The sequence below is a fragment of the Ochotona princeps genome, chromosome 23, assembly GCF_030435755.1.
Source record: "Ochotona princeps isolate mOchPri1 chromosome 23, mOchPri1.hap1, whole genome shotgun sequence".
Lineage (NCBI taxonomy): Eukaryota > Metazoa > Chordata > Mammalia > Lagomorpha > Ochotonidae > Ochotona > Ochotona princeps.
Genome location: NC_080854.1, coordinates 16,176,016 through 16,204,009, shown reverse-complemented (window position 1 = coordinate 16,204,009; position 27,994 = coordinate 16,176,016). Strand labels below are relative to the sequence as shown.

Genomic DNA, 27,994 nt, shown 5'->3' with positions numbered 1-27,994 from the left:
TAGTTTTGTGTTATAATGCTTTTTTCTTTGTTTGTTTACAAACACATTGATAATTTCCTGCCACTCACATAATTAAACATGTTACTTTCACTTTGTACTTTATTCAAACTTAGATACTGTTTGAGTGTATACACACACACACACATATTTTCAATGAAGAAATTTAGAATGCAAGGCAGAAGTTCTATATTCATAATTCACAAAATTCCTTTCATATTCCAGGAAGTGTGTAGACAGAGAGATAGATATAGGTATAGGTATAGGTATAGGTATAGGTATAGGTATAGGTATAGGTATAGGTATAGGTATAGATATATAGATATATAGATAGACATAGATATATAGATATATAGAGATATACAGATATACAGATATATAGATAGACATGATCAGTTCCATCTTGATTTCTTAAATGTGGTAAATATCTTCTGCTCAGAGCACACAGTAGTATCCAGAAAGTTCATGAAAAATGCAAATATCTTTTAATTCCATTTCCAGGACTAATTTTAAAATCCCTTATATGTGCACTGCAAATTAGATATATTAAATATTTTAACAATAGTGACTTTTAAAAACTGCCATCAACTGTTATAGCAATTTAAAATTATTCTAGATAAAAATATGGATGATAATAATCCGCAGTTGATGAAAGCCTGTCTCGTTTCCCCCGATGAGCATGAGAAACCTCACTATGCCAAATCTAGTTCACAGAGTAGCATTTGGAGTGATGGCTCAGGCTAGAGTGAGTCACCAAGCGGCTGAGAGAGAACATGGCACATTTTTCTTAGATGGTACAAACTGATCACACACAAGCACACGCCGATTATTTTGAAGGAAACTTGACACAAGTGGACTAGCCGCAGTCGACATTCCTGCTGTTCACCTATGAAGCCTTCTACTGATTTAGATGGATAAATGGCTGATTTTGCAGAATCTACATTTCAGTGGCAGCTACCAAAAAGAAATCTGTCATCCAGTCAGAATGAACTAGATTACATCAGAATTACTAGAAGTGTAGACTTGTACTCCTTTCTGCCTGAAGGCAGAGTCATCATATTTGGAATCAGCTTTTAGGAGTTTGAGAAATATATTTGAAATAGGAGTATAAGCAATGAATGATTTACCTATATCTGAGTCTATGTCTATATCTATCTGTCTAGATAGATAAAGACATATGTAACTCCCTTCATATATGAATAAACCATTCACATGTTTATATAGTACATATAGGAGGCATGAAACTATATGTATATATATGCATATAAAACCATGCATAGAACATGCATAGAAACCTTAACAAAATTATTGAAAATAAAGTTCAAAAATAAGTTTACTGGGTTGGGACTTGAATCTGGTGGCTAAGACTCCAGTTAGAATGTTTCTGTTCCACGTGGGAGACCTGGGTTTCATATTTAGCTCCACCTCCTGACTCTAGTTTCTTGCTAAGTAAGACCCTTGGAAGAGCCAGTGAAGACTGTATTAACTGGGCCCTGCCACTCGTATGAGACATGGAACTAAGTTCCCGATTCAGCTTTGCTCCAAAGCAGCCCATGTGTTCTTGCCACTGGAGAAGTGAACCAGTGGATGAAAGCTGTCTATGTCGTTCTGTGCCTCAAATAGACAAATAATATTTTTTTTTAGAAAATGCTTAAAAGATGTTTTCTTAGTGTAATTTTGAAATTTATGAATACTTTTTCATAAACATTTTTATATACACATGTATGTTTACAAGTCTTTTCACATATAAATTATTCCATCTTTCCTTCTCTGAGTTTTTATTTTCTTCTTCCCTTCCCTTCCTTTTTTCCTTTCCTCTTTTCTTTCTTCTCCTCTTCTTTACTCTCCTCCCTTATCCTCTCCTTCCCTTTTTTTCCTTTCCTACTTTCCTAATTTCCCTTTTTCCTTCATTTCCTTCTTTCACTTGTTTTCTTTCTTTCTTTTTTTTTCTTAAATTGGGTCTTTGAACTCCTTACTTTCTGAATAAAACCTTTTGATGATTTAAAATAGGGACCATCCCCTGTGTCATCTCACTCCTCTTCTGTCTAAAAAAAACTCAGATCGTAGTATTTTTTCTCTTCCCTCCCTTCAAAGACAATTTAGTAGCATCATTAAACTTACTTTTGTTTCTTGAAGCTTGGTCTTAAGCTATTTGAATCACTGTTTTATCGGCTTTTGCAGTTTTAATCCAGCTGTTTTCTTCTGAATAAGATGCTTTTATTGTCATTGTTATTGTTGAAAAGGTAGATTTACAGAGAGAAGGAGAGAAAGATCTTCTATTTGATCGTTCATCTCCAAATGGCCACAATGGATGGAGCTGAGCTAAGCCAAAACCAGAAGCCAGGAGCATCTTCTGGGTCTCCCATGCAGGTTCAGAGTCCAAAGGCTTTGGGCCATTCTCCGCTGCTTTACCAGGCCATTAACAGAAAGCTGGCTGATGGGCTCGGCAGCGTGGCCTAGTGGCTAAGGTCCTTGCCTTGATCCCATATGGCTGCTGGTTCTAATCCCGGCAGCTCCACTTCCTCTCTATCTCTCCTCCTCTCAGTATATCTGACTTTGTAATAAAAATAAAATAAATCTTTAAAAAAAAAAAAAAAAAAGAAGCTGGCTGGGAAGTGGAGTAGCCAGGACATGAATTGGTGCCCATGTGGATCCCTGTACTTAAGAGGGGAGAATTAGCAAATGGAACCATTGTGCCAGGTCCCTTAACAAGAGATTTCATGAACACCTTTATCTAACATTGATGCTCCTCTACAATCACCCTCCTAATCCTGAATTTCCTTATCTATACTATGGATATAATTTAGATGACTCATACAGAGTACTCTCAGGTCTGAATGAAGTACTCTCTTTGAAAAGAATATAGGATAGGGTCTAAACACACTTCCTGGAATATATGAAAGAAATTTTGTGAATTATGAATACGGAACTTCTGCCTGGCATTCTAAATTTCTTTATTGAAAATATGTCTTATTTGTAAAAAAAAGGCTTACAGATAATATAGAGATACATCAGTGATTAATAATACATTGAAATGTTTATATTTATTCTATTTACATATTTTGTCTAAGTAATACATAAATCTAAGTAATGTACTTTACAAACTATTCCAGAGTTTTGAACTACCTTGTTAAAACTCCCTCTGTTTGGGTCCAGTGCAGTAGCTCAACAGGTTAATTCCTCCACCCTGGAATGCTGGCTAATCAGATTAGCACATGTTCGTGTCCCAGATGCTCCACTTTGGCTCAGTTCTCCGCTTGTGGCCTGGGAAAGCAGTGAAGGATGGCCCAAGTTCCTGGGCCCTGCACCCACACTGGAGACCCAGAAAAGCTTCCAGTTCCTGACCTCAGATCAGCTCAACTCCAGCCACTGTGGCCATTGCGGCCATTTAGGGAGTGACCCAGAGGATGGAATGTCTTTCTCTCTTCTCCAAAAATCTCCCTTTAAAATAAAAATTAAAAATAAAAATAAAAATAAATAAATCCTTTCAAAAAAGTAGAGAATTAGTTCTACATAAAACAGTAACAAAAAAATTCCCTTATGTGCACCCAATTAAAATCTCTAAAGCAAAAATATATATATATTGTAAATATCCAATTCATGATCCATCTCAATAGAAACCCTTTTTGATTTCATCAATTCTAATTTAGAGTAGGTCATCTAAAAAAGCTACTATTCCTTACTTCACAACTTTAAATTATCATGAGCCCTCAACTAGTCTACATATTGCATTCAATGTCTACTTTCACTTTAAGATCTAATAAGAAAAAAACTTCAGCCGTCTTTAAAAATGGCCTAAGTGGCAAACTTAACTTAAAATAGCCACCAGAATTACATAACCAACAAAATGTATTTCCTTTTCACAATCAGACAGTACTGTATTAATATGCAATCTAAAGTGACTGCATCAGCAACACAGAAAAAGTCAAAATAGGTCTAGATCAGCCATTTCTCAGTGTAACTGGAGGATTTTAGTTTTTCTCAGACTTCAATTTTCCAAACACAGTTATGGTGCCTGATAAAGCTGACTCTGTGACAATTTCTGATATAATTAATGTATTATCGCCAAGTGAATATGAATCAATCACTTCTTTTGAAATAATGAAGATATACTCTTTTCTTCTTAAGTATCTCCAAACAATGAAACCACTTTTGACATTAACAAAGGAAAAGGCAGGTGGCTTTGTTAAAAATTGGCATTAAAAAAGACATACATTGTCTTCTGATTAGATACACATGTTTAACATTTCCTTCAAAGATTAAGCTTAATTTTGCCTCATTATTTTCAATGCCAACACATTCCTAGGTGCCACTCTTCCATTTTCCAAGGAATCACATGTCTTATCACACCAATGCTACTTATAAACAGATGCACTATGTGCATCCAACCAACGAGGATGACTTGTTCAACATGAAAACACTTGGCTAATTAACATAACACAGGTTCATTTAAAACCATTCTGGGGCCCGGCAGCGTGGCCTAGCAGCTAAAGTCCTCGCCTTGAACACCCCGGGATCCCATATGGGCACCGGTTCTAATCCCGGCAGCTCCACTTCCCATCCAACTCCCTGCTTGTGGCCTGGGAAAACAGTTGAGGACGGCCCAATGTATTGGGACACTGCACCCGCATGGGAGACCAGGAAGAGGTTCCAGGTTCCCGGCTTCGGATCTGCGCATCGGCCCGTTGCGGCTCACTTGGGGAGTGAAACATCGGATGGAACATCTTCCTCTCTGTCTCTCCTCCTCTGTGTATATCTGGCTGCAATAAAATCAATAAATCTTTAAAAAAAAAAAATTCTGAAAGTTAACAGAGTTCCAAGTTTAAACCAGAAATACATCACAAAATGCATTTGCAATATTCATGAGCCAATGACATTCACAACTTTAATTCAAGTAGCACACGGAGGCAAAATTAAAAGAAAAACAAAGGAACTGATACAGAAACTTCAAGTACATTTAAGTCTAAATTTAAGTCCTAAATTTGGAATGTTTCAGTAAGAAATAATTCAAGTAATCATCATATTACTTCAATATTTTTAAAGCAAAAATAAGTAAAAGAATGGATCAAAAGTTTTCTTTTGATATTTCCGTATCTTATGTAAGTAGAAACATTTGTACTTACAGTTCACATTTCTATAAAAATTTATAGTTTCAAATCTATAAATTTAAATGAGTTGCTATTGTTGGGCAACAGTTTCAAATCATGCCCAACAATAGCAACTCATTTAAAATTCAAACCAATTCTGCAATATTCCACAGAAAATTATGTCCACTCTACTAATGATGGTCTGGATTAATCATCACTTTCTTTTTTGTCTTAGAAAGACACGTACTTTCTAAATCAGTTCTCAGTGTGGCCACAGTTAGCATATTTCCCCAAGAAACTAGTCTATTTTCCACCTCCCACTTAGAGGCAACTCCTTCTTTCACTGTAATAACTGCTTCTTACACTGGAGTCAAGATAATCTATTGTTTTTCTTGTGAGCTCTCCTACTTACTTATTGAAGTCCCTTCAAGGGCTTAATTTAATTCATTTACTAAATGTTTATGTGGCCCATCACTTCCTAAACACTATGTTAAGAGCTAAAGATAAAGTAGTAGTTTCTTCTCTGAAGTTTAAAACACAGTTGAAAACTTACACTTCAAGAGAGATTGTAAAAGTGATGTAAGTTACATAGCAAAAGCATAAACTTAATCTCAGATCCATTTATTCAAGAGACTAGCCATATCCTTCACGAACAAAAACTAATGTTTGAGTTAGACTGATAGATAATTTCGTGTTGGTAAAAGATTACAAAGCTGTATTTCACAAACAAAAGAAGTTTAAAAGATAATGAATTCCCTGGGCTGAGGTGAGAAACTGTCCCAAATTAAAAGGGCTTTGAATACTCGACTTTATACTAACGGTAATGAAAAGTTGAAACCGTTTCAGCAGGCGAGTGATATGCTAATGCTTGTTCTTTTAAAACCTATTGGGTCCCTGGGAGGATAACTGGGTGTGATTTTAACATCAAGTTAAGAGTTTATTACAGAAATTTAAATGAGATACAACTTAAATTCACCTAGACAAGGATGATGAGAGGAGCAAGTGAAGGACTGATATAACGCAAACCATGTCCAAGAAGTAGAATTAATAGGATTTGGCTATTGCGAGTTCTGCAGATTGAAGAAGGAAAATTCAATGATATTTTCTTGCACTTCTGATGGGAACAATAGGATGCAAGCACAGAAGAGGAACTTTGAACACACTGAGTTTGAAGAACTCAGGAGACACCTTCATAAGGTCACCAGTCCTGTGGACATCGAAGCATCAGTGCCACCACGTATAAAGCTTTGATATGAATCAGAATGTCTTCAGCACAAAGCAAACAATGTACAGAAGTTACGCAACAGGAAAACAGACTGAGCCACAAAAGTTGACTGATGTGATCTTAAAATAGCAGTCCTGAGATTTCAAACTGGATCTTATATTACAACATTAAATTAAAATTTGCATGTCTAAAATACTGTGCTCATTCAGTTCTGTACAGGAACCTGACCAGAAGCAATTATAAAATGAAGACTTTCATCACTAACACATATGTGCAGGGTCTCCAAAAGCTTTGCAGAAAAAGCTTATTGTAAAAATTTGTACGTAGATTTCAAATATTTCTACACCAAATTAAATTTACCTCTTAATTCCATTTTTTACAAACTTTCCATAGAGCCCTCTATACCTTGTTAATCTTTTCTTAATTGTCTTAGCAACTTTGCATATTCAAATGGACTCATCACATTAAACCTTAAGACTGCACCCAAGCAATGGTTCTGTTGGCTAATCCTTTACCTGAAAGCACTGTTATCCCATATTGGTACCAGTTCATGTCCCAACTGCTTCACTTCCCATCGGCTCCCTGCTTAAGGTCTGGGAAAGCAGTGGAGGATGGCCCTATACTCGCATGGGAATCCCGGAAGAAAACTCCTGGCTGCCGGCTTTGGATTGGCTCAGCTCCAGCCACTGCAGCCATTTGGGGAGTAAACCAGCAGATGGAAGATTTTTCTGTCTCTCCTTCTTTCTGAAAAATCTGCCTTTCCAATAAAAATAAATGTAATAAATCTTTAAAACATAGTGGCTGTCAATCTACCACTCAAACACTAGAAATAGTTTTTCAGAACAGAAAAGATGCTTTAAAATTAATTTTAAAACCCATGTTTTAAGAAAATTAGTAATTTTTACATAATTGACTATCCATAGTCATCTATTTTTTTCTCTAGAAACATATTAGCCAAGAAATTACATGTTTTTAAAAGAATTTAAATCAGTACTTTAAAGAGGTTTAGTGTTTTGGAGTACATAACCCTGAAGTAACGTAACCAATAGAGGACACCTAGTGGTCTTCAGCAGAATTAATATCTGCCTCAGTAATTTACACAGGTAAATACTGGTGCTAGAAGTGCTCATGAGAAAAAGATGCCACCACGAATATATTTATAAATATTAAAGAAATATATGAACTTACATATTTAAACTAGTCTCACAGGCCTCATTTAACTTCTACTACACAACCGTACTACTGTTTGCAGACACAAATAAGGTCACTTTACCTGATTCTTCCCTAAACCGGACAGAAAATAACGACACAGTTAGAATAAACAGTCACAGGAAGTAAATTTTAATGCAAGAATCACTCCACACCACCAGAAACATCAAAACTTTTAAAACATTTGAACTCTGAAACACTATAAAACAGACTGGAAAACATTATCATATTTTATAAACTGATTCAAACATTTCAAGAGTAACAGTGTCTGGCAAACATAAATCTCATTTAAGAAACATACAAAAATATACCCTGCTTAACACTAATTGGATCAGAAAATGTAAATGAGTGTTAAGTCTCCTTCTTAACTGGTCTTAATGATTCTGAAGCAACTTTGAATTTCCTTCACTAAAATATAAATCTACCTACACGTCTCAATGACACTTTCTTGAGCAAGGCTGTCCCTAGCACAAACTATATTATACAGTGATAAATTCAACCCTAGACACGGACACCTGCTGGATTAAGCAGTTGCTACCTCATGTCTTTTTGCGATACAGTCCTCTGTCAGGCCCAGACGCTCAGCTTGAAAATCCAGACTACCAGTTCAAAATTCAGTTCAAGTACCTTCCGCAGCTTCTCATGCAACCATGAGCTATGTTCTTAATGACATATTTCCTTCTCACATTTTCTTCTCCTACAAAACTTGCTTATACTTCATATTATTAAATGCAGCATATGCATGAAGACTTCACAGTATATGTTTCAGAGTGAAGAATAAATACTTCATTAGAATCCGTTAATGGATGGCAAATTGTCAGGACTGTCAAGTGATTAGCACATAGACATGTTCTGATTATCCATCTATTTATAAGCCTATATTAGGATGCAGAGAAATTCAAGAGAAAAATTTGACATTAAGTCTCACCTAGACATGCTTATGTCCAGTAAAATTAAAGGAAAATGCATGCCATGAAACATCCTAAACAAATGTGTGCACAATGGGTGGTATTTTCCAGTATAAAGGTTTTGAGCTAATCAGTTTGAATATAGCCTAATTTTTATTAGAAATGATAGGAAAAAAACACCCAAACTTGAGTTGTAGCAGAGACAAAATTACAGAAGCATAAAGTATAATTCTCTGCAAGAAACAATCTAAATTTAAAACACAAACAGAAACAAGTTGTTGGGTGCAAATATGAAGCGACAATGGCAACAATTGTGAAACAGGGCACAAGTGTGCTGGAGAACCCTGAAGGCACAGAAAAGAAACACAGATTTGATGTGATAGGAAGCGTTTCCGAGTTCTAACACAGGGCCAACCTAGGAAAGCATTGTGTTTGCTTATGACAAGTATTAGGATCCAAGGCATTTTTTAAGACTATGTATCTATAATTATAGATACATAATTCATAGTAAGAATGAGTTTCTAATCTAAACCAATTATATACCAAAGCTATAATTAACCAAACTCAGAAAATGAAGTCTGCAGCTGTCCCTCACGGAATAGATGTCCTTATTAACGCTCTGTTGTTGAACATCATTTGTGTAAATGCATCTCTCCCTCAGCCAATACAAAGATCAAATACTGATTGCCAGAGAGCACTGCAGTTTCCTGATGCCTTTTTCATTTGAGATTACGACAGACATAAGATCGAACCAAAAGCGCTCTCTCCGGTATCACTTTATCATGATATGTCTAAAATCTACACAAGAGAGGTTAGAGAGACTTGGAATAGGAATTTAAAAACTGAATACTGTGCTTATGTATTAAAAAGCCATGGTTATTATATAGGACATTTTTAACCTTACTCATGAAGAGTTCACATTCCATCTACGGCACTGAGTCCTACAATCAGTACAGAGTGGTGTTTCTTTTTCCAATTAACATTCCCTAAATCCCTCAAGTTTCAAGGGTCACCTCGTTTTGATAAAATGACTAGATCAGCAGCTGCAGCATTTGAGGTTCCTAGAGTTCTTCACTTCGACAAGCCAAATAATCTCCCATTTTCTAAGCTCTTAATCTACTCTTTATCTCCTCAGTGGCCTGTAATTGTCACAAATTGTTAATAATATTCAATGTAATTTCCGGAGATTTCCTCACCACATGTCTCTTTCAGGAGGATCATACAGAATGGGTCTCCTTGTGATAGGTTACAAAACAGCAATCTGGCTTAAACTGCAATGTGCTTGATATACAATGCACTGAATTAAGCTTTTTTGTTTGTTTTTTGTTTTTACAAAAAGACAGAAGTGCCAAAAACCCACCTTGACTTTGTTTAAAATTATTGAAAAACATAAACATTTTTTGAGCTTATTTATCTAAACTTTTGCTGATTTTCAACTTAAAGGCATTGTTCTTATATTTGGCACAATAGAACAACATCTCTCCTGCCTTCTTAACATGTATCATTTCTGCCCAAATCAGTTGCTTCTTATTATGTTTGCAACTATGCTTAATTTAGGAATGATTTCAAGGCTAAATTTTAAGCTTTCTGTATTTGTTCACAGTATTTTCCTAATTTATTTGGCTCCAGGGCTTCTTAGTTTTCAGTTGAAATAATTCGAACCAGAAAAAACTGTATTGTTGAAGATGGAAGCAGCTTCCTGTAGAAGGCAGCTACTTTCCTTGGAACGATTCATGTGGAACAGTGGCAGCTTCCAGGCTTCACACATTACTTCCCCAAATTTGCTGAATTTAGCATTAGTCGGCTCGGTACTAACACACTCAGAACATAACAACATGTGGGTGAACTCACATCTTCCTCTGCAGTCTATTCAAAAGCTCACTGAGCTACTTCTGATTTATTTTGTATTTCTACTTGTAAACACATCCTAGAGGCATTTCTAAAAATCAGATAGATTAACAGTTTCAGAACCATTCCATTTTCTTTGTAATTGTGGTTTGAATTTTAAGTACATGAAATAATGTATTTGTATTAAATTCTACATTAAGCTTCTATTTCTTCCCTGTTCAACAGTATTACTAACAGGCACTAATATCTAAGCTACATTATATTATACATTCGCATTATATAATCACGAAGATACTATTCACCTAAATGGGGAAACAGTTCATTTATACCCAAGATCTTTTATTTATAACAAAGATCTTGCCAAATCACAACTCTCTCCTAAATGTGTTTGGTTACCAAATGTCTGTGAATGCATTGAAGTTATATTTTACATTAAGGATGCCAGGGAGTTGATGCACCTACATTATACCACGACGTCGGTAAGACACCATTATGTTGCACAGGTCTAGGTGACTGCGACCACAACCAGCAAACAAAGGACATCAGTGTTGAGGAGCGTCCTCTTCTAGGACCACATGGCCTGTCATTTTATCTGATAGGATGCCATCTGCTCATCCTTCTGCCATTCTCTAGGGGAACTGGGTTAAAACTACAAAAACATTAAAAATAGTCACATTGCCTACTGTATTTTTAATTGACTGGTATTTATATCAGTGACTTTTCTCTTACAGGCTATTTAAAGTATTTTTGGCCTTGTTTTAAGAGATAACTGCTCAATTATTCTTACAGTGCTCACAGTCTGAGATAAGGAATTTCCTAGAGTTTCTTATACGACCTATAAAATGATGGGATATAAACACACTTTTAATGAAAAGAAAATGCTACGGATCTATACGGATCTATAGCTTTGTGGTTAAGAATATGGGCATCAGAATCGGATGACAATGGTTGGAATCACAGCTCAAATTCTTAACAACTGTGTGAATGTTACCCTAGAAACTTAATGCATTAAATTACCTTCATGTGTACAAGATAAAAATTCTAAATATTTCAATGGATTGTTAAAAAGATTACTAATTAAAGTTAAAAATCCTATCTTATATTTGACAAATAATAAGCTCCACCCAAATTATTAGCTGTAATCACCCCAAAATATTCTGGTTTAATATTAGTCTCAAATTAGTACAAAAAAAATTTTTTGAAAACCAAACTTATTCCATCTTAGATGAAATGTATATAAGAGGAATCCAATTTTGCAAATTTCTCTATTTGGCGTTAAATATATCTTGCATCCATATTTTAAGAATGATTCATTTTTGTGTCTTTTCCTAAGTGTTTTCATCTTGCACGTCACTTCCTGAAATCCTGTGAAGCAAGCGCAGCTGACAAGCACACACAAAAGCACTGCTACAGCCTCAGAAGGAAAACAATTCTTATTTTATGACTTATTTAAAAGCATTATTCATCTTAAAAATGTGAAAAAGCTTTTCTGTAAGGAAGAAATCAATAATCCACAGCCAGCAGATCGCTTTCATTAGTGCTGGTTTAGGCATTCTAGAAGACACGTGATTCTCATTTTTATGAATATAATAAAATGCAGGTTATAATTAAACAAGAAGATAGACTCGGAAAACAAAGTTTCAGAGTTTTCTATGCAAATGTTGGTTAGGGACATAAACCCCTTACATATACTATCCTTAGTGATAGTTTATTTAACTTGCATCTTCTGCAATTTGAGTTAGCTGAGCCCTTTCAGGAGCCACTCACTGCCTAGGAACAACAGATGCCTTGTTCAGCAAAATATTGAGCTGAATGAGCTAGATTCAGTCCACTCATCACTTAACCATTTGTGTTTTTCTTATGTATTAACATCCTTCCTCAGTATGCTACTTTTCATCTTTATGAAATGAACCAATAGGGAGAAAGGTAAATAACTCAGACAAGGCAAAACAATGGGCCAGATGACTATGCTGAATACAACAGACATCTTTATGCATCCAATTTAGAAACATTCAGAAAGAAGCAATGTTTTATTCAAACATAAATCGCTGAAATTTCTATTTTAGAAGCAACACACACTGCACTAACGCATAGAGCTAATGATGTCCCAGAGTAGCAATTGGTCCCTATGGACTTCAATCACAGATGGCACTTTACATATTCACCTTAGATTTGAAGGGTTATATAGATTAGGATTTTAAAATGTTCAAAAATGCACTAAGTTGGCATAAAATAACTGGTCCATAATTGATCATTTTTTTCAGCTGATTTAAATACAACAGTGATCATGTCTTTTGAAAACACAAATGCATCACTTATGAAAAAGAGCATAAAAATTTTACTTAAATCTCATGTCACCCATATACACAGAATAGTCAACCTTAAAACATTCATAAGGAACAAGCATAATACACTCACACAAAAAAGGGGAAAAAAATGTATCTTACCTCTTCCCACTGATGTATGTACCTAATTAACCTTGAAAGTCGCAGTAAACGTAAGAGGCTGAGAATTTTTGTAAACCTCACGATGCGAAGTGCCCTGGCTGTCTTGTAAACTTCAGAATCCATGCCTTTTTCTACAATTAGAAAGATATAATCCACTGGAATTGATGAGATGAAGTCAACCACAAACCAGCTTTTTAAATAATTCATCTTGATGACTTTTGGGTCCAGGATGATTTCAGAACTGTCTTCATTGACAGTCCCAGTCCTAAAATTCATGATCAAGTCCAACAGGAAAACTGTATCTGATGCCACATTGAAAATAATCCATGGTGTTGTTGTCTGTTCTGTAAAAAATGTGATTCCAACTGGTATGATGACTAGATTTCCAACCATCATTATAAGCATTATTAAATCCCAATAAAACCTACAACAAATGAAGAAAAATCGGACTTAAGACGTAAAATTTCATCCATTCCCTTCCCCAATAAAAATAATTATTTATCCAACCACATTAAAGAAAAAAAATGTTTTGTAAAAAAAGAAAAAAAATCCAATTCCTCCATAGTTATACATTTAAATATAGCTAAAACTGGTATATTTCTAAAACAAGGTAAGAAGATTTAAAATTCTGAAAATTACTTGATAGAACACATCATACAAATTAAGTTCAAGAACACATACACCCTCATTTACCCAGAAAAAAGGCATAAATCAAGTTCACATTTAGTTGAAACGGTATGCAGGTAGAAACAAAAAACAAAAAACGTTTAAGACTAGCAGCATCGATTTTAAAAACAAAAAACAATACTAACTTTGGGAAGACTCAAGATATTTACCATTCATAGATTAAACAGTAATATATAAAGTCTTTGGTACAACAAATTGATTACAGGTTAAGAAAACCAGTAATTCTAGAATCGTCTGTAGCTTCACAATATTGAAAACAATTCTATTTTATTCTTCTTTGGCTTGAAATAAGAAAACTAATTTGTCTAATGCTAAAAACAAAATAGTAATAATAATTAACAAGTCCTAGAGCAGACTTGAAATGTCAATCTACTTAAAAGGTGTACTTTTATTACTGTCTCAATGGGTAATGACCTTAAATATTTTTCAAATATTTTTAAATACCCATCTATCATTCAATTTAAAACCAAACATACCTATGAGTGCTATCTTGTGAAACACGCTTTTCACAACTCATTAAAGCTGGGAAAAAATGAGAATGTTCTCTAAGTTTATGTAACCTAACTAAATTTAACAGCTATAACTACAGTGCTATTTTTTGAGAATTCTTTCATCTATTTACACTGAGACAAAGTAATTGATACAGTTCTTACAACATAACTTATAAAAGTAAAAACAAAATCCATTAGTACAATAGTGAAATCGCAAAACAGATTCCAGAATTAAGAGTTAGTGAATGTTGCTAGATATCATCTTCTGGTACTTCTGAGTGCAATTAATATAAATGTCTGTAATACAAACATTAATCAAGCCAGTTTTATTTTATATTAATTTTCATACTTGGACTGCCTGAGTTTCATTTTGATAAAATATTTAGCTGCCTAAAACTTTCAAAGTTATTATCATGTCTAAATATGAGTTACTTCTTGAACAAAGAAATAGGGCAAGAAAGGAAAAGAACATGGGGACTCTCCCACCTTGTCTCTATTTCCAAGATGACGTAAAAGAGAAATGTTGGTCATTCTGAAACTTTCACCAGTATGTCTATCAGACTTACCTGTATAATTTAAACAAGAATGCACACACCCATGTAATTCATGCACCATGCACAGGCATTTAAATAAAACATGTCTTTTAATGTTTCTCCGCATTTACTGGACACAGAAAAATATTTCATTTAATATACCAAGGACACAGGAGAAGCAATATTGTCATAGCTATTTAAAAAAATGACATCACTGAACTCTAAAATGAAATCACATGTACCCTGAGGATATATCATTTCTGGACATGCAAATTAGAATCTTATTTGCTCCCTTCTCTGCTCCGTCCTTGAAGCTGGCACTTTCCCTGGGGGTTCTATATAACCCATTCATTTCTCTGTCCTACACATGCTCTTTGAGAAATACATTCTTCTCACCCATGTCTTTAATGGTTAATGTGTAACTGACGATTCTAACGCTTTATCTCCAGCTCGTTTCTGGCTTCTAAACCTCCACACCCTGATAATCAGCTGCCTATTAAATGCCTTTGCATATCTCATACTCATCTCAAATAGAATGCCCAAGCACAAACTCATGATATCTTTACCTACAAACATGTCTCCTACTTTCCTTACCATGGAGTGTAGAATAACTATATATCTAAGTTGGATGCCAGAACTCTCTCGGCACCACCCTTAGTAACTTCTGGTCAGACATGTATCAAATCTCCCGGCTTTCTATCATCCAGGCTGTGTGGTTCTAACAACTAAATAGTAATTATGTTCATCAACATGCGTTTTTATCGGTCTCACCACAGTTTTCTTCATACATAAATTGTACCAGCTGCTTAACAAAAATTAATAAAGAATATGTGAGAATCAAATATACAGGGTTTCAATGATTAGACAAATTCATACATATCCAAGTAATCAGACCTGACATATAACAAACAGCTGCGTAATTTTTTTTACTTCCCAAAAGATATACAATTTCATAAGTAGCCAGAATCCCAGTGGATAATGTTTATATAGACATCTTTGTATTTTTGTCATTAAAACAGAAGCATTATTCTTAAAGAAAACTAATACTACATACTAAGGAGTAAAATGCCACTGACTCCTTATTATAATAATGTTTATAACATCACAGCAACCTATTTAAGATTTATTTACTTCCTTGACATATTAACATAGATACAGGAAGATATAGATATACTCCATTCACTCGTTCACTCCTCAGATGGCCACCAACAGTCAGATCTGAGCCAAGCTGAATCCAGGGACCAGGAACCTGATCTCCCAGGTGGGTAGCAGAGACTAAAAAACTTGGCCCAGCCTCTGCTGCCTTCCCAGTCTGCTGGCAGGAAGCTAAGCAGCTGGGACAGAACTTATGCCCATATGGTATGCCAATGTCGCAGGTGGTGGCTTTACATGCTATACCACAAAGCCAGCCCCAAGAATGAATCCCTTACTCAATTGACAAAGTATTCTCTTTGTGATTCTTTTCTGTACCTTTCTGTCAGATACTTAGGCTCTCCTGTTTCCTTAACTTTTTAAAAATTAATTTATTTCTTTCATTATTTTCTGATGTAATTCCATAGGATCTGGGATTTCCCTTACTCCCTCCCCAAAGTCATACACCCCCTCACTAACTTCCCCCATGTCATTACAACAGTATACTCCTTCACAATCAATCATAAGTCAAACACTCTGCTATTTAAGTGTATCCTGACATTGTAGGGATGGACAATGGCAGAGAGTTCATCATCCCATTGTAAAGGTACATTCAACAGTTTCTTGAAAAGTTCATCTTTGATTTGGAAGTAGAAATGCATACTGAGTTGTATTTTCACATCTGTATGTGAAAGTCTCTACTACACAGTTACTATACATCCCTTAAATGAAAACCCATAAAACAAAATCAACAACAGAAAAAAATACAAAATGTACAACATGAAGTTAAATAACATGCCACTGAATGACCAATGTGTCGCTGAAAAAGTGAAAATCAAAAACCTTACTAAAGCAAACAATGCTATTGTCTGACATATGAGTCAGTGAGGAAATCAATGAGAAAAACAAAAACTTTTTTTTAAATGAATGAAAATAAGAACAAAATCCCAATCCCCTGAGATGTAGCAAAAGCAATAGTGAAAGGGATATTGCCCGTGTATTTTGCATCAAGTTTGCCTTAAAATCAGAGAACATATATATTTGGGATTGACTCATTTCACTGAGCATAATGATCTCTAGTTGGGGCCATTTGGTTGCAAGCGGTAGAATTTCAATCTTTTTAATGGCTGAGTCGTATTCCATAGAGCAGAAGTACAACAGTTTCTTTATTCACTCTTCTTCTGACAGGAATCTGGGTTGTTTCCATGGTTTTGCTATTTTAGCTTGTGCTGCTGTAAATATAGTGTTACAGATCCCCTTCTCATAAGCAGATTTCATTTCCCTTGGTAATCTGACCAGCAGTGGGATATTACCAGCAATGGGAAAGCTGGGTCATATAGCAGACAAATTTTCAGTTCCCTTAGCACTTTCTATACTGACTTTCATATCCATATCTAAGCCAGCAGGTGCTGTTAGTAGAGTTCAGAATGAAGGCCAATCTCACTGGAGTTAGGTGGAATTTCAATGTGGTTTTCATTTGTATTTACTGCACAGCTAAGGAGCCTGAGAATTTTTTCATATGTCTATTAGCCATCTGAATTTGTTCTTCTGAAGATGTCTGTTCATTTCCTTTGCTCATTTCTTAACAGGGTTGTTTGCTTTGCTGTCACTGAGTTTCTGAAGTTCTTTGTAAACCCAGGATATCAGTCCTTTATTGGTTATGTAGTGTGCAAAGATTTTCTCCCATTCTGTTAGGTGCTTCTTCACGTTGTTGATCATTTCCTTTGTTGTGCAGAAGCTTTTTAGTTTGATGTAGTCCCAATGTTTTATTTTGGCTTTGACTACCTTTGACTACACTGGTCATAGTCTCAATACAAATGTGTTCTTGTGCCATTCACTTTAGAATAAAGTTCACTATGTGGAAGGACATTTTGAATCTTTTAAAGGAAGTACTGAAATAAAGCTGGCATTAGATAATTTTACTGATACTCTAGTCCTATGATAAAGACACTGAAAGACAGCCCCATTTTCCAGCTCAACTGAATGACTATTAGTTGAATAAGGCTCAATCTTGGCTAACAAACTTTCATGGAACCACTGTGAAATGTTGAAAAGAAGACAGGTGACCGAATGCTTTCCTTCCTAGACATGTAACTAATTAAAACTTAATTGCATTCAAGGTCTTAGTTTCAGAATGGTACTTCTCTCACTGCTACCACAATTCTTCTCCCACATGACTTATTTTCAAATCATTCAGTCCAATTTCTTTATATTGGGAATACAGGTGCCATCCCACATGTTTTTTGTTGCCTTACAGATACACACACACACACACACACTTAGCCTCTTCACTCACTTTTTAATTGTCTCTTCCATGCAGACCATTTCCTGCTACAATTTCAGCTTGATACATGGTAAAGAATCAATGTGCAAAATTCATTAGAGTATTGTTAAGCCTGTAAAGCATTTGTATTTATGGAATTTAAAAAATATATTCATAATCCTGATTTCTAGATATTAAATTATCTCATTGGGCAGCAAATTATAAGAAACTTTTTTTCTACAGTGCCGACACTTTACAGGCATAGTTTACTTGATGTTCAAAACAAAGCGATAACAAATCATATTATCTAAATGTCACAAAGGCAAAATCCTACCATGAAGACCGTAAGCTCTTGTTGGCAGGAAGCAATGGGCACTGATTTCGAAACAGCTTCCAACTTTTGTGTTCACACTCCTTGCACTATAATCAGGGACTGAAGAAGTGATACAAAACGTTAACTACAATATTAAACAAAGGAAATCTCATACTTGAACAGTTGAGCAATGGCCACATATTTACCTATCCTCATTAGTCATTCATATAAGAAAACAGTCTACATAATTGCTTTTCACTAAAGAAAAATCTAAGTCCTGAAGAGGAATGGGCTATGGTGCTGCAAGTAAGCTTAATTGTTGACCTTTGGTCTCATTGTCTCCACATGGAAACCACTAAGCTACTGCCTATTTTCCTGCACAATCAATGTGATAACTAGTCTATTCCTACATTTATACAGTAGCTCACAATCTCTAGATGAGGGTGCTTTGCAGAGGGGTTTCTGAATTTTTTCTTTCTACATAGGCTCTAAAGTAATTTTACTAGTGTATTGTTAAAATCAGTTCAGATCCTCTCTTGGCAAAATTTACTTGAAAAGAGGGAATCAAATTTAGTATCAAATGTTCTCTCCAATTAGTTACATTGTAAGGATTCCAACAAATATGAAATTTGCTTTCTACATAGAAAATATTGTTATTGATATTGCAATAAAACCTGAAAATTACATACAATTATTGCCCTTGGATACCTTCAAAAATAATCAGAAAATGAGGACATGTGTTTGCATATATGACTAAATGAGAACTGACTACATGCTCATTAACAGTAAACAATACATACTGTGAGTTTCCAAAAGAGAGAAACAACTGGTCAACTGCTCAGGTTAAGTACTATTATTAACAAAAATTCAAATTATTTGGCATCCCTGGAGAATTCTTAGAATTGCACATTTCGGGGCCCGGCGGCGTGGCCTAGCAGCTAAAATCCTCGCCTTGAGCGCCCCGGGATCCCATATGGGCGCCGGTTCTAATCCTGGCAGCTCCACTTCCCATCCAGCTCCCTGCTTGTGGCCTGGGAAAGCAGTTGAGGACGGCCCAATGCATTTGGGACCCTGTACCCGTGTGGGAGACCCGGAAGAGGTTCCAGGTTCCCGGCATCGGATCGGCGTGCACCGGCCCGTTGCGGCTCACTTGGGGAGTGAATCATCTGATGGAAGATCTTCCTCTCTGTCTCTCCTCCTCTCTCTGTATATCTGGCTGTAATAAAATGAATAAATCTTAAAAAAAAAATAATTGCACATTTCTTCATGGCAAAACAGTAATTTGTCAAAAAATATGTGTAGCTTCCTAGACATGACATTATCCCTACAAAGAAAATTAAACACAGCCTAGTGCTTAAGAGATATGGTCTAGGAAAGGTAAGCTCATTAATAATGTGTTAGAAAATGTAAGCTGCCATAGGCTGACTGAAGGACACGGTAGGGAAACCCAATCACCTTTTCTATGGAATAAGGGCAAAAAGATAAACAGGATCTCTTAGAATCAGTGAATTGATAACTTACATACATCAATACAAAAACTGGTTTTTCAAATATTCATTGAGCATTAAAGTAATGCTAGCCCTAGTCTACTACCACAGAAACCAATAGAATTAGACACAGGCTAGAGATAAAAGGCTTAAATGTCAGAAAGTTGAAATTCTAATAGAATACTTTTCTGTTAATGCTTTAATTATTCCAATATTAAGATAAATCCAAGGCTATATCAGTAGCTTGTTCTTCATATATTTCAAAGTCTTTTCTGTTCTATTAAAATGTATACTCATGAACAAGGACAGCCAAGCATGTTATCAAATAAAATCCCAATTAAACAAACATTTAATTTATAGCTATAAACTATATACTATGATTTACTTTAATTCTTTTTTAAAAATAAATAACAATTACGTAACTCTTCATGAAGCTAAAAATCACTCATTACAAGTTTTTGAACCCAATGATACCATTTCCATTTGGTTTGTTTTCCCTCTAAAACGGTAGTATATAAAGATGTTATTTAGTGCTTGAACTGCATTGAGACTTTCACCCACTGACAGCTGCATATTTTCTAAGCAGCAGAATGGGGAATGTGTCAAGGAAGAAAATGATTCTTCAAGAAGCATATGTTTCCAGGTCTGTAACAAATATCAAGGGTGTGTGGGCAGAGTAACATTTGCTACAGAATATTTAAGAGTTGAGGATTGAATTTCTTTAGTTATCTAGGCAATTCACACAGACTCAGGCATATAAGTTAATCAGAACTGCCAGTACAATTAAGGAATTTTCAGTCACAAGTGAATCAAATGAATAACCACTGCAGCTTACTTCAGTCCTCATGAAGAGCTAAACATGCATGTGTCCATACAGGCATAACTAGAGACATGGTTTTGTCTCCTGTCCTTTCATCCCTTCCATCATCATGCTTACTAAACTGTGTTGTTTTGTTTCAACAGAAGTTTACTCACAGGACATTACTGAAATGATAAAACATTCTACTACTAAGAGGAAATCAAAACTGCTTTTTTATGCATACCAGTGATTTGGAGAAAATCCTTAAGATACTCCTAAATTTTAAAAAAAAATTCTGCAAATATCTTTTGTGATTTGAACTATTTTACCCATTGTTACAAGCTGAAGTTTCCACCTTCACACATGTGACAGGATATGCATTTGGTTTCTCCAATAGCAATATAAAAAGCAAACAACAAAAACAGAAACCTAGCTAAGCAGTAACATCTCAAACTTTTCTTGGTACACGAAACATACTGAAGGAAAAAACAATGTAACTGATCTTACGGATGTGACAAATACAGCTATTATTGACATAATCATGTTATTTTTTATAATACTAACTCAAAATCATTTGGTAGTTATTAACTCAAAACCCGCATGATGTCATATAATAACAAAAAGATCAAAAGAAAATTATGAACCTGTAGAATATGGTCATGAGTCAGGAATCAGGCCAAACTACTTTTAATTCAAAACCATCTTCAATGTTCTCAATAACATTGTTACCCAATCTTAGTGAATTTTCTCATCACTTATTCTCAACCTAATTAAGTAATCTATTTACTCTGTACCACTTTTGTGAAAATTTTTTTATTCACAACTGTCCCCTGAAATCAACTAGAATACACTCCTCTTCTTTACTTGCTCCATACCCGATGGCTATCAATTCTTCCAGCATGATCCCAAGGCCCTGCCGCCAGTATACTTCCTGCCTTTTTCTAAATCTGTGGAGCATATGAATAGTAAGAGTTCCTGAGCCTAAGGAATTGTATCACAAGAAATAAAGAAGTTTAAAAAAAGAGTTAAGCTCCACCCATGGGCAAGCGATGGTACCTCTTTCATTTTTTTTTTTTTTTTTTAGGTTGAACTAAGGGGATGGCAAACTGACAATGTGAGAAAGAAGTTTACAAGCAATTGCAGCAAACTGCTTCCCTGCCAGCACACTGCTTTTGCTTAAAGGCTTCACTACTGTTAAATAAAATAATAATAGTAATATTCCACATGTCCTAAGACAAACTATGCACACTTCATATGGCATTGTAAAAACATCTGGATGGGCTTAAAATCTCTTCAGTAAGTCACTGCTTGATGCTTCTAAACAGGGCAATCAATGTATCTTACTCTTCTGCTATTTTTAAGCAAAGTAGAGAAAACTGATATAGTTACTGTGGGAAAGCATTCACACAGTGAACAAAAAATATATATATAAAACCTTGGTCAGGTGTCCCAGCAACACAGCCCCTATGTTATATTCCTTCATACAGGTAAAATACTCTGGAGTTTTTTTTTAATGTAAGTGTTGAAGTTTTAAGAAATAAAATTTAAAAATCAATTGAGGAAGGGAAAGTTGAAAAGGAGTTAAAATATCACATGAGGGAAAAACAGGTATGATGTGTAGTAGTCTGAATTTGCAAAAGGAAGTCAAAGCAGTTATATATAACTCAAAGGTCCCATGGCAGAGAGGATGGTAATGCGAACGCCTTGAAAGAGTAGATGTGAGGGAGATGATGAATTTAGTTTTGGAGATAATGTGTTTGATACGCTTCAGATTCACTTGGCAGAAAACAGTTGGAACTGCACTATTCTAGAATTCAGAGGTTGAAACCAGAACCTGGGAAATGGCTTCAGCAGTCACTGCATGTATTTGAGAATTGAAATTATGAGGATATACAAATTCTTTTTTAATTTTTTAAATTATATTTTAATAATCTTACTTAGTTGATTAGGGTACAAAGGGTCAAGGGCTACAGGGTGAAAGTGGGTAATACCATTGTTTCCACACTGATATTATCAGAAAATACAAGTTCTTCAAGGAGTAAATCAGAGTCAGAAAGGAGCAAAGAGAAAAAGCAATGGTAACAGTCCAAGAGTACTCACAAAGCCAAGGATGAACCAGTAAATGAGACTAAATGGAAATCTCTAATACAAGGAGACAGCAGCTTGGCATAGAAAGTACATAGAGACGCCTTTCCAAAACTGACGGAGTGACCAAGCCAAGCTAGTCTGATAATTTAATTCTTACAGTTCTTTTCTATTTTTTTAAGATGCATTTTATTTTTGTTTGAAAGACAGATTTAAAGAGAAGAGACAGTGAGAGAGAGAGCGAGATCTTCCATCTGCTGTTTCACTCCCCAAGTGGCTGAAACAGCTGGAGCTGAGCTGATATAAAGCCAGGAGCCAGGAGCAGAAAATCAACCCGCTGGCCACCATGCCAGCCCCTAATTCTCATTTTTATGTTCAAGCCTTACAGTCAATATTTTTCTGCACTTGTTTGCACTTTTGTGACAGATTTTCTTCAAATATGCAAATTCAACCTAGCAAGATTCACTTTTAAATATTAACATATATTTGCTTAAATCTGTCACTAGAATAGATTGCAATAACTTAAGACAAGGGAGGAAAACTATTGCAATTATACTGATCACTGTGAAACAGTATGTTTGAACATTTCACCTAAATCTAATGCAAGTGATATTTTTCTTTTCGATTTTTTTTTTACTTTACTAGAAACCATGACATGTCTGAGTAAATTAACGAGATGTATTAAAACGCAATACTGGCCAATATATGGTAAGAGTTAATAGAACGCAAACAAGTTGGAAACTCGGGCGAGATTAAAGACAATTTCAGAACCACAGGAAGATTCACAAAGTGCCTATGTAACCAATCCAGCTGCACAGTGGACTCTGAGAGTTCAAGATGATGATAACGCTCAGGAGAAAACTCCAGACTTTAAAAATATGTATTAGAGAGGCACAGAGGGAGTGAATTCAGAAACTACAATTTCAGTTCTGTCGTATTAAGTGATTCAAATATGTGTTATATTAATGAATAATCAAGTGATTCAAAAATAGTGCGAGCTTAGAAAATTGCATAATTTAACTAGATGTGGATTGTATCCACAGAACCGAGACTGTATGTATAACTGATAAACTCACTGTTTGCCACACATTCTCAAAAGTTGACTAGATTGACTAAATAACTAAAGTTTAAACTACAGAAGCCTGGCTTTAAAGCAGCAAAAATGAAGTATCATTTCTTCCCTTCCTTCCTTCTTCCTTCTCTCCTTCTATCCTCCCTCTCTCTTGTACCCGTTTGTCTTTTTTTCAGAGGGAGAGAGTGGGCACATGCACCCACATTCCAAATGCCCACAATGCCCAGAAACAGGTGGGACTAAATCCAGGGATCTAAGAATCACAAGTCTACACATGTGTGGCAGAAACCTAACTATCTAAGCTAACACTGCTGCGTCTAGGAACTGAATTCAAAGGAACCAGTGACACCAATGTGGACTCAGGTGTTATCCACCAGTGACGTACTGCTGGTCCAAATGCCTACACCAACATGCTAATTTTGAGATCAAAATAACACAAAAGTTAACATATTCCTGAAGAGTGGCTATAATGGAAGTAAGAGGAGAAGTTATTGAGGAGTTCAGTATTAAGACAAGCTCAGGGCCTGGCAGCGTGGCCTAGCAGCTAAAGTCCTCGCCTTGAACGCACCAGGATCCCATATGGGCACCGGTTCTAATCCCGGCAACTCCACTTCCCAGGGTTGTGGCCTGGGAAAGCAGTCGAGAACGGCCCAAAGCTTTGGGACCCTGTACCCGCGTGGGAGACCCGGAAGGGGTTCCTGGTTTCCGGCATCGGATCGGCGTGCACCGGCCCGTTGCGGCTCACTTGGGGAGTGAATCATCGGATGGAAGATCTTCCTCTCTGTCTCTCCTCCTCTCTCTGTATATCTGACTTTGTAATAAAAATAAAAATAAATATTAAAAAATAAGACAAGCACAGGAAAAATTAGGAAGTAGGGTTAAAAATAATGGTCCTGCTCTGAGATATATAGTGAAAGAATAAATTTTTGGATGGTTTGTGCAAAAATAATCTGTTGCAAAAGCAACAGCAGTGTAGGAGTATGTAGAATAAAACAGAGGAAGTAAGCAATAATCACTGCACATATGTATTACACACTAGATGCTTATGGAGTTACTAACAAAAAACGTTACAAATGCTGGAATGTCCTTAAACATTCTTTCATGCAGGCCCAGCGACAGGCTAGTGGCATTACCAGGATCCCACATTAGAGCCAGTTCATGTCTCAGCTGCTTCACTTCCTATCCAGCTGCCTGCTTGTGGTCTGGGAAGACAGTCCAGCATGGCCCAAAACCTTCGGACCCTGCAGCCAGGTAGGAGACCCGGAAAAATCTCCTGGCTCCTGGCTTCAAATCATCTCAGCTCCAGCTGTTTCAGCCACTTGAGAGTGAACCAGCGGACAGGAGATCTCTCTGTCTCTCCTTCTCTCTGTAAATCTGCCTTTCCAAGAAAAATAAATCTTTTTTAAAAATTCTTTCTTGATTTTTATGAGTTTATCATGTTTAGAGTGTTCCCCTGATAGAACTGGGATTGGAAAGGAATTTTAATTTCTACTTTTCAAGACAATTATGAAGGTTGATGATATTGAAATGATTAATTAAAAATCTATAAAGCGAAAACATGGGGCATATAATCGTAGATCAGGGTGGGAGTGTTAGAATGTTATGTGCAGAAAATGCAGTGGAGGCTGTGCTTTGGATATAGGCATGATATCTCTTCCACAAGCCTATAAAAAGGAAAGACAAACCCCACTACACTGGGTATTCAAAAAACCTGAACTTCTAAATTATGCCTTACTGAAGCTTCTCTTCCTTCTCCAGTGATGATAAAACACATCTCATACCACCTCAGCTGACCTGTCACATCCCCTTAGCTCCTCTGCACTGTGACGGCTTTTCAGACTAATTTTTCTTTTGATGACCTTTGAAGGTATTGGGGAAGCATTAGTCATAATCTTATAAAATGTTCTTCAAAATTGGAACTTTTTTCTTATGCTTTTCTCATAGTTAGGCTGGGGGAGGGTATGGATAGGTTCTGGGCTTTGGGGTCGGGGTAATGGGGGGGAAGGCCAGAGTGGTAAAATCATTGTATTAATTGTATGCACTATCAACCTCACTTTTTAGTGTTAAGGTTTCTCCCCTATCTATGGTACCGCTGATCATTTCTTTGAAATAAATCACCATTTATAGGCTACAAAATGTTCATTTTGCCAAGCATAAGAAAAGGGAAGCCATTCTGTAGAATATCTACATAAATTATTTGGAATTCTCTACATACCGATTCAATTTTTAGCACAGGATCGTAAATTCACATTAGCACAGGACCAGTCACTGTTATTTTGTATTTTGCATTATAAGTCAACACTAACGAAGCTGCTCAATTTGTTCCATCTTCGTCCACTGGAAGCTCTTTAGATTACCTTCCAAATGCCATCCAGGCAACCCCAGACACTAGGGGCTTTTTCAAGTTAATGTAGTTCTCTGCTTCTATCAGGATCACAAGTGGGGGTTAGAGGTGACAGAGAATAATGTTTGCCTTCAAACGAAGATTTCTATGGTTACAATCAACTGATAAGCCATTCGAAAATAGACCTCCCTCCATTAAGAAACACTCACAAACTTGACCCGATACTCTTTACAAGAAAAGCACAGCAGAATCATTCCAGCACTAAAACAAAATATGTATTTCTAAAAGTATCCAACATTTATCTATTAATTTCCTACCGTAACTGAATTTTCTTCTAATGGTCCACGTAAAATAACAATTTCCAATAGACAATTTAAAAATCACACCAAGACATGTTACTAATAAGTGAAAACATTTCAGATACATTGAGTTTCCCACAAGATAATTAAGATTTACATTGTACTAGAAATGTTAATGTTCACTGACTTATAGTTGATACATATATACAAATTTACTTCTAATTACAATATTAGTTGTGAATTATGTAAAGTAGCCCAATGGGATAAATTCACAATGATTTTAAATACCTCCGGTCAGAATTTAATCATTAAAACTGTTTCAAGAGGGAATCTTGAAATTTACAGTTTTAAGTGCCACAGAAAAAATAAGCCTAATTAGCTGTTTAATAAAAGAATAATGTATAAAAATACAGATATTAGCTTGACTCCTGATTCAAATGTGACATAAAACCAACTGTTGCTTTCTTAAGCGTTTTGGGGGAGCCAAGTGTCCTCTCTCACTCAAGCTACTTGTCACATTATGTCCACTGCTCATACAAAGGCTTTGTGCCTGTTCATCCCCAAACTCTCCAAACGGATAGCTGAAAGTATTACTTCTCTACCCACTGAGTAACTGGTAACCCTTCATTCTAACACACCCACCTGCCAAGCCCAAAGGTGAATTGAGACTACTATCTCATGTCTCTATTATATACAGGAACGCTTAACTGTGAAGAGAAAACCCGCACATTCACACCAAGGATGACACAATGGATTTATGTCCTTGAACCTCAGTCTCACTTGTTTCAGTCAACGGTGTCTTTTGACCTTCCCTGGATTATCCCAAGGTATTAAATCAGCTTTTGACTCAAGAAGAACCAACTAAGTTAATATGATTGAAGGGTCATCTCAGTACAGCTGCAATCACTCAGATGCATCTTTGCAGTTTCCTCACTTCCTTTCACTGTGAATAATTTTATTCCTACTATTATATATAAAAGCTAGAAATAATGTCATTTTAATGTCATTTTAATAGGAAAAGGTCTGTATGGAAAACACAGATTACACATACTTCACAATTTTGCCAATATTCACCTGTTTATCATTAATTGGATCAAAATACATGAGATGGACTTCTGGTAGTGGCTAATTCACCAACTGAGATGCCCGCATTTCATGTTAGAATGACAGGTTCAAATCCAGATACTGCTATTACAGTCTTTTGCTAATGCCATAAGGTAGGCATATAGTGTTAGCTCAAATATTTTAGTCCCTGCCACCCACATGAGCTATCAAAACTGAATTCCTAACTACTAGCTTCAGCTGGGACCAGCTCTTGCTGTTGTGTGCAACTGGGAAATAAAGTAGCAAATGGGTGGTAAATATCTCATATCATTCTTGCACACATGTGTGTTCTCACTCTCACACCTGCTATCCCTAAATAAAAATGTAAAATGAAATAGAATTCCAAAATTTTTTTTGAAAAAGACAAAGAGCTCTCCACTGCACACATCCTTACTTGACATAATTTATGAAGTATGTAGCTACAAATATGTCTGTGTGCATTATGATTGTATTTTAAACACAAGCTTTACTTCCAGATTCATTTCTTGATGTTTCAGTTGATTCCAAATTTTCATATATAATATATTCATATAGCTTTTCCAGTGCAAGTTGCTTTGTCTTGAGTATTGTCTATGAAGCCACTGGGAAAACAATCAGTGTTTATATTAATATTACATGAAAAGCAAGGAAGTGAAGATACATTGCAGCATGCATCCCTATCCTTG

The 27,994-nt window shown here is 35.8% G+C and overlaps 1 protein-coding gene across 2 annotated transcripts in view; it reads right to left on the bottom strand.

The window, feature by feature from the left end:
* The window catches only part of HCN1 (hyperpolarization activated cyclic nucleotide gated potassium channel 1), a 244,192-nt gene that overhangs the window by 196,800 nt on the left and 19,398 nt on the right, over positions 1-27,994 (bottom strand). For both annotated transcript variants that reach the window (XM_004583790.3, XM_058680194.1), the window contains exon 2: positions 12,722-13,145. In XM_004583790.3, coding sequence (XP_004583847.3) covers positions 12,722-13,145 — 424 coding nt within the window. The remainder of the gene's footprint in view (positions 1-12,721; positions 13,146-27,994) is intronic.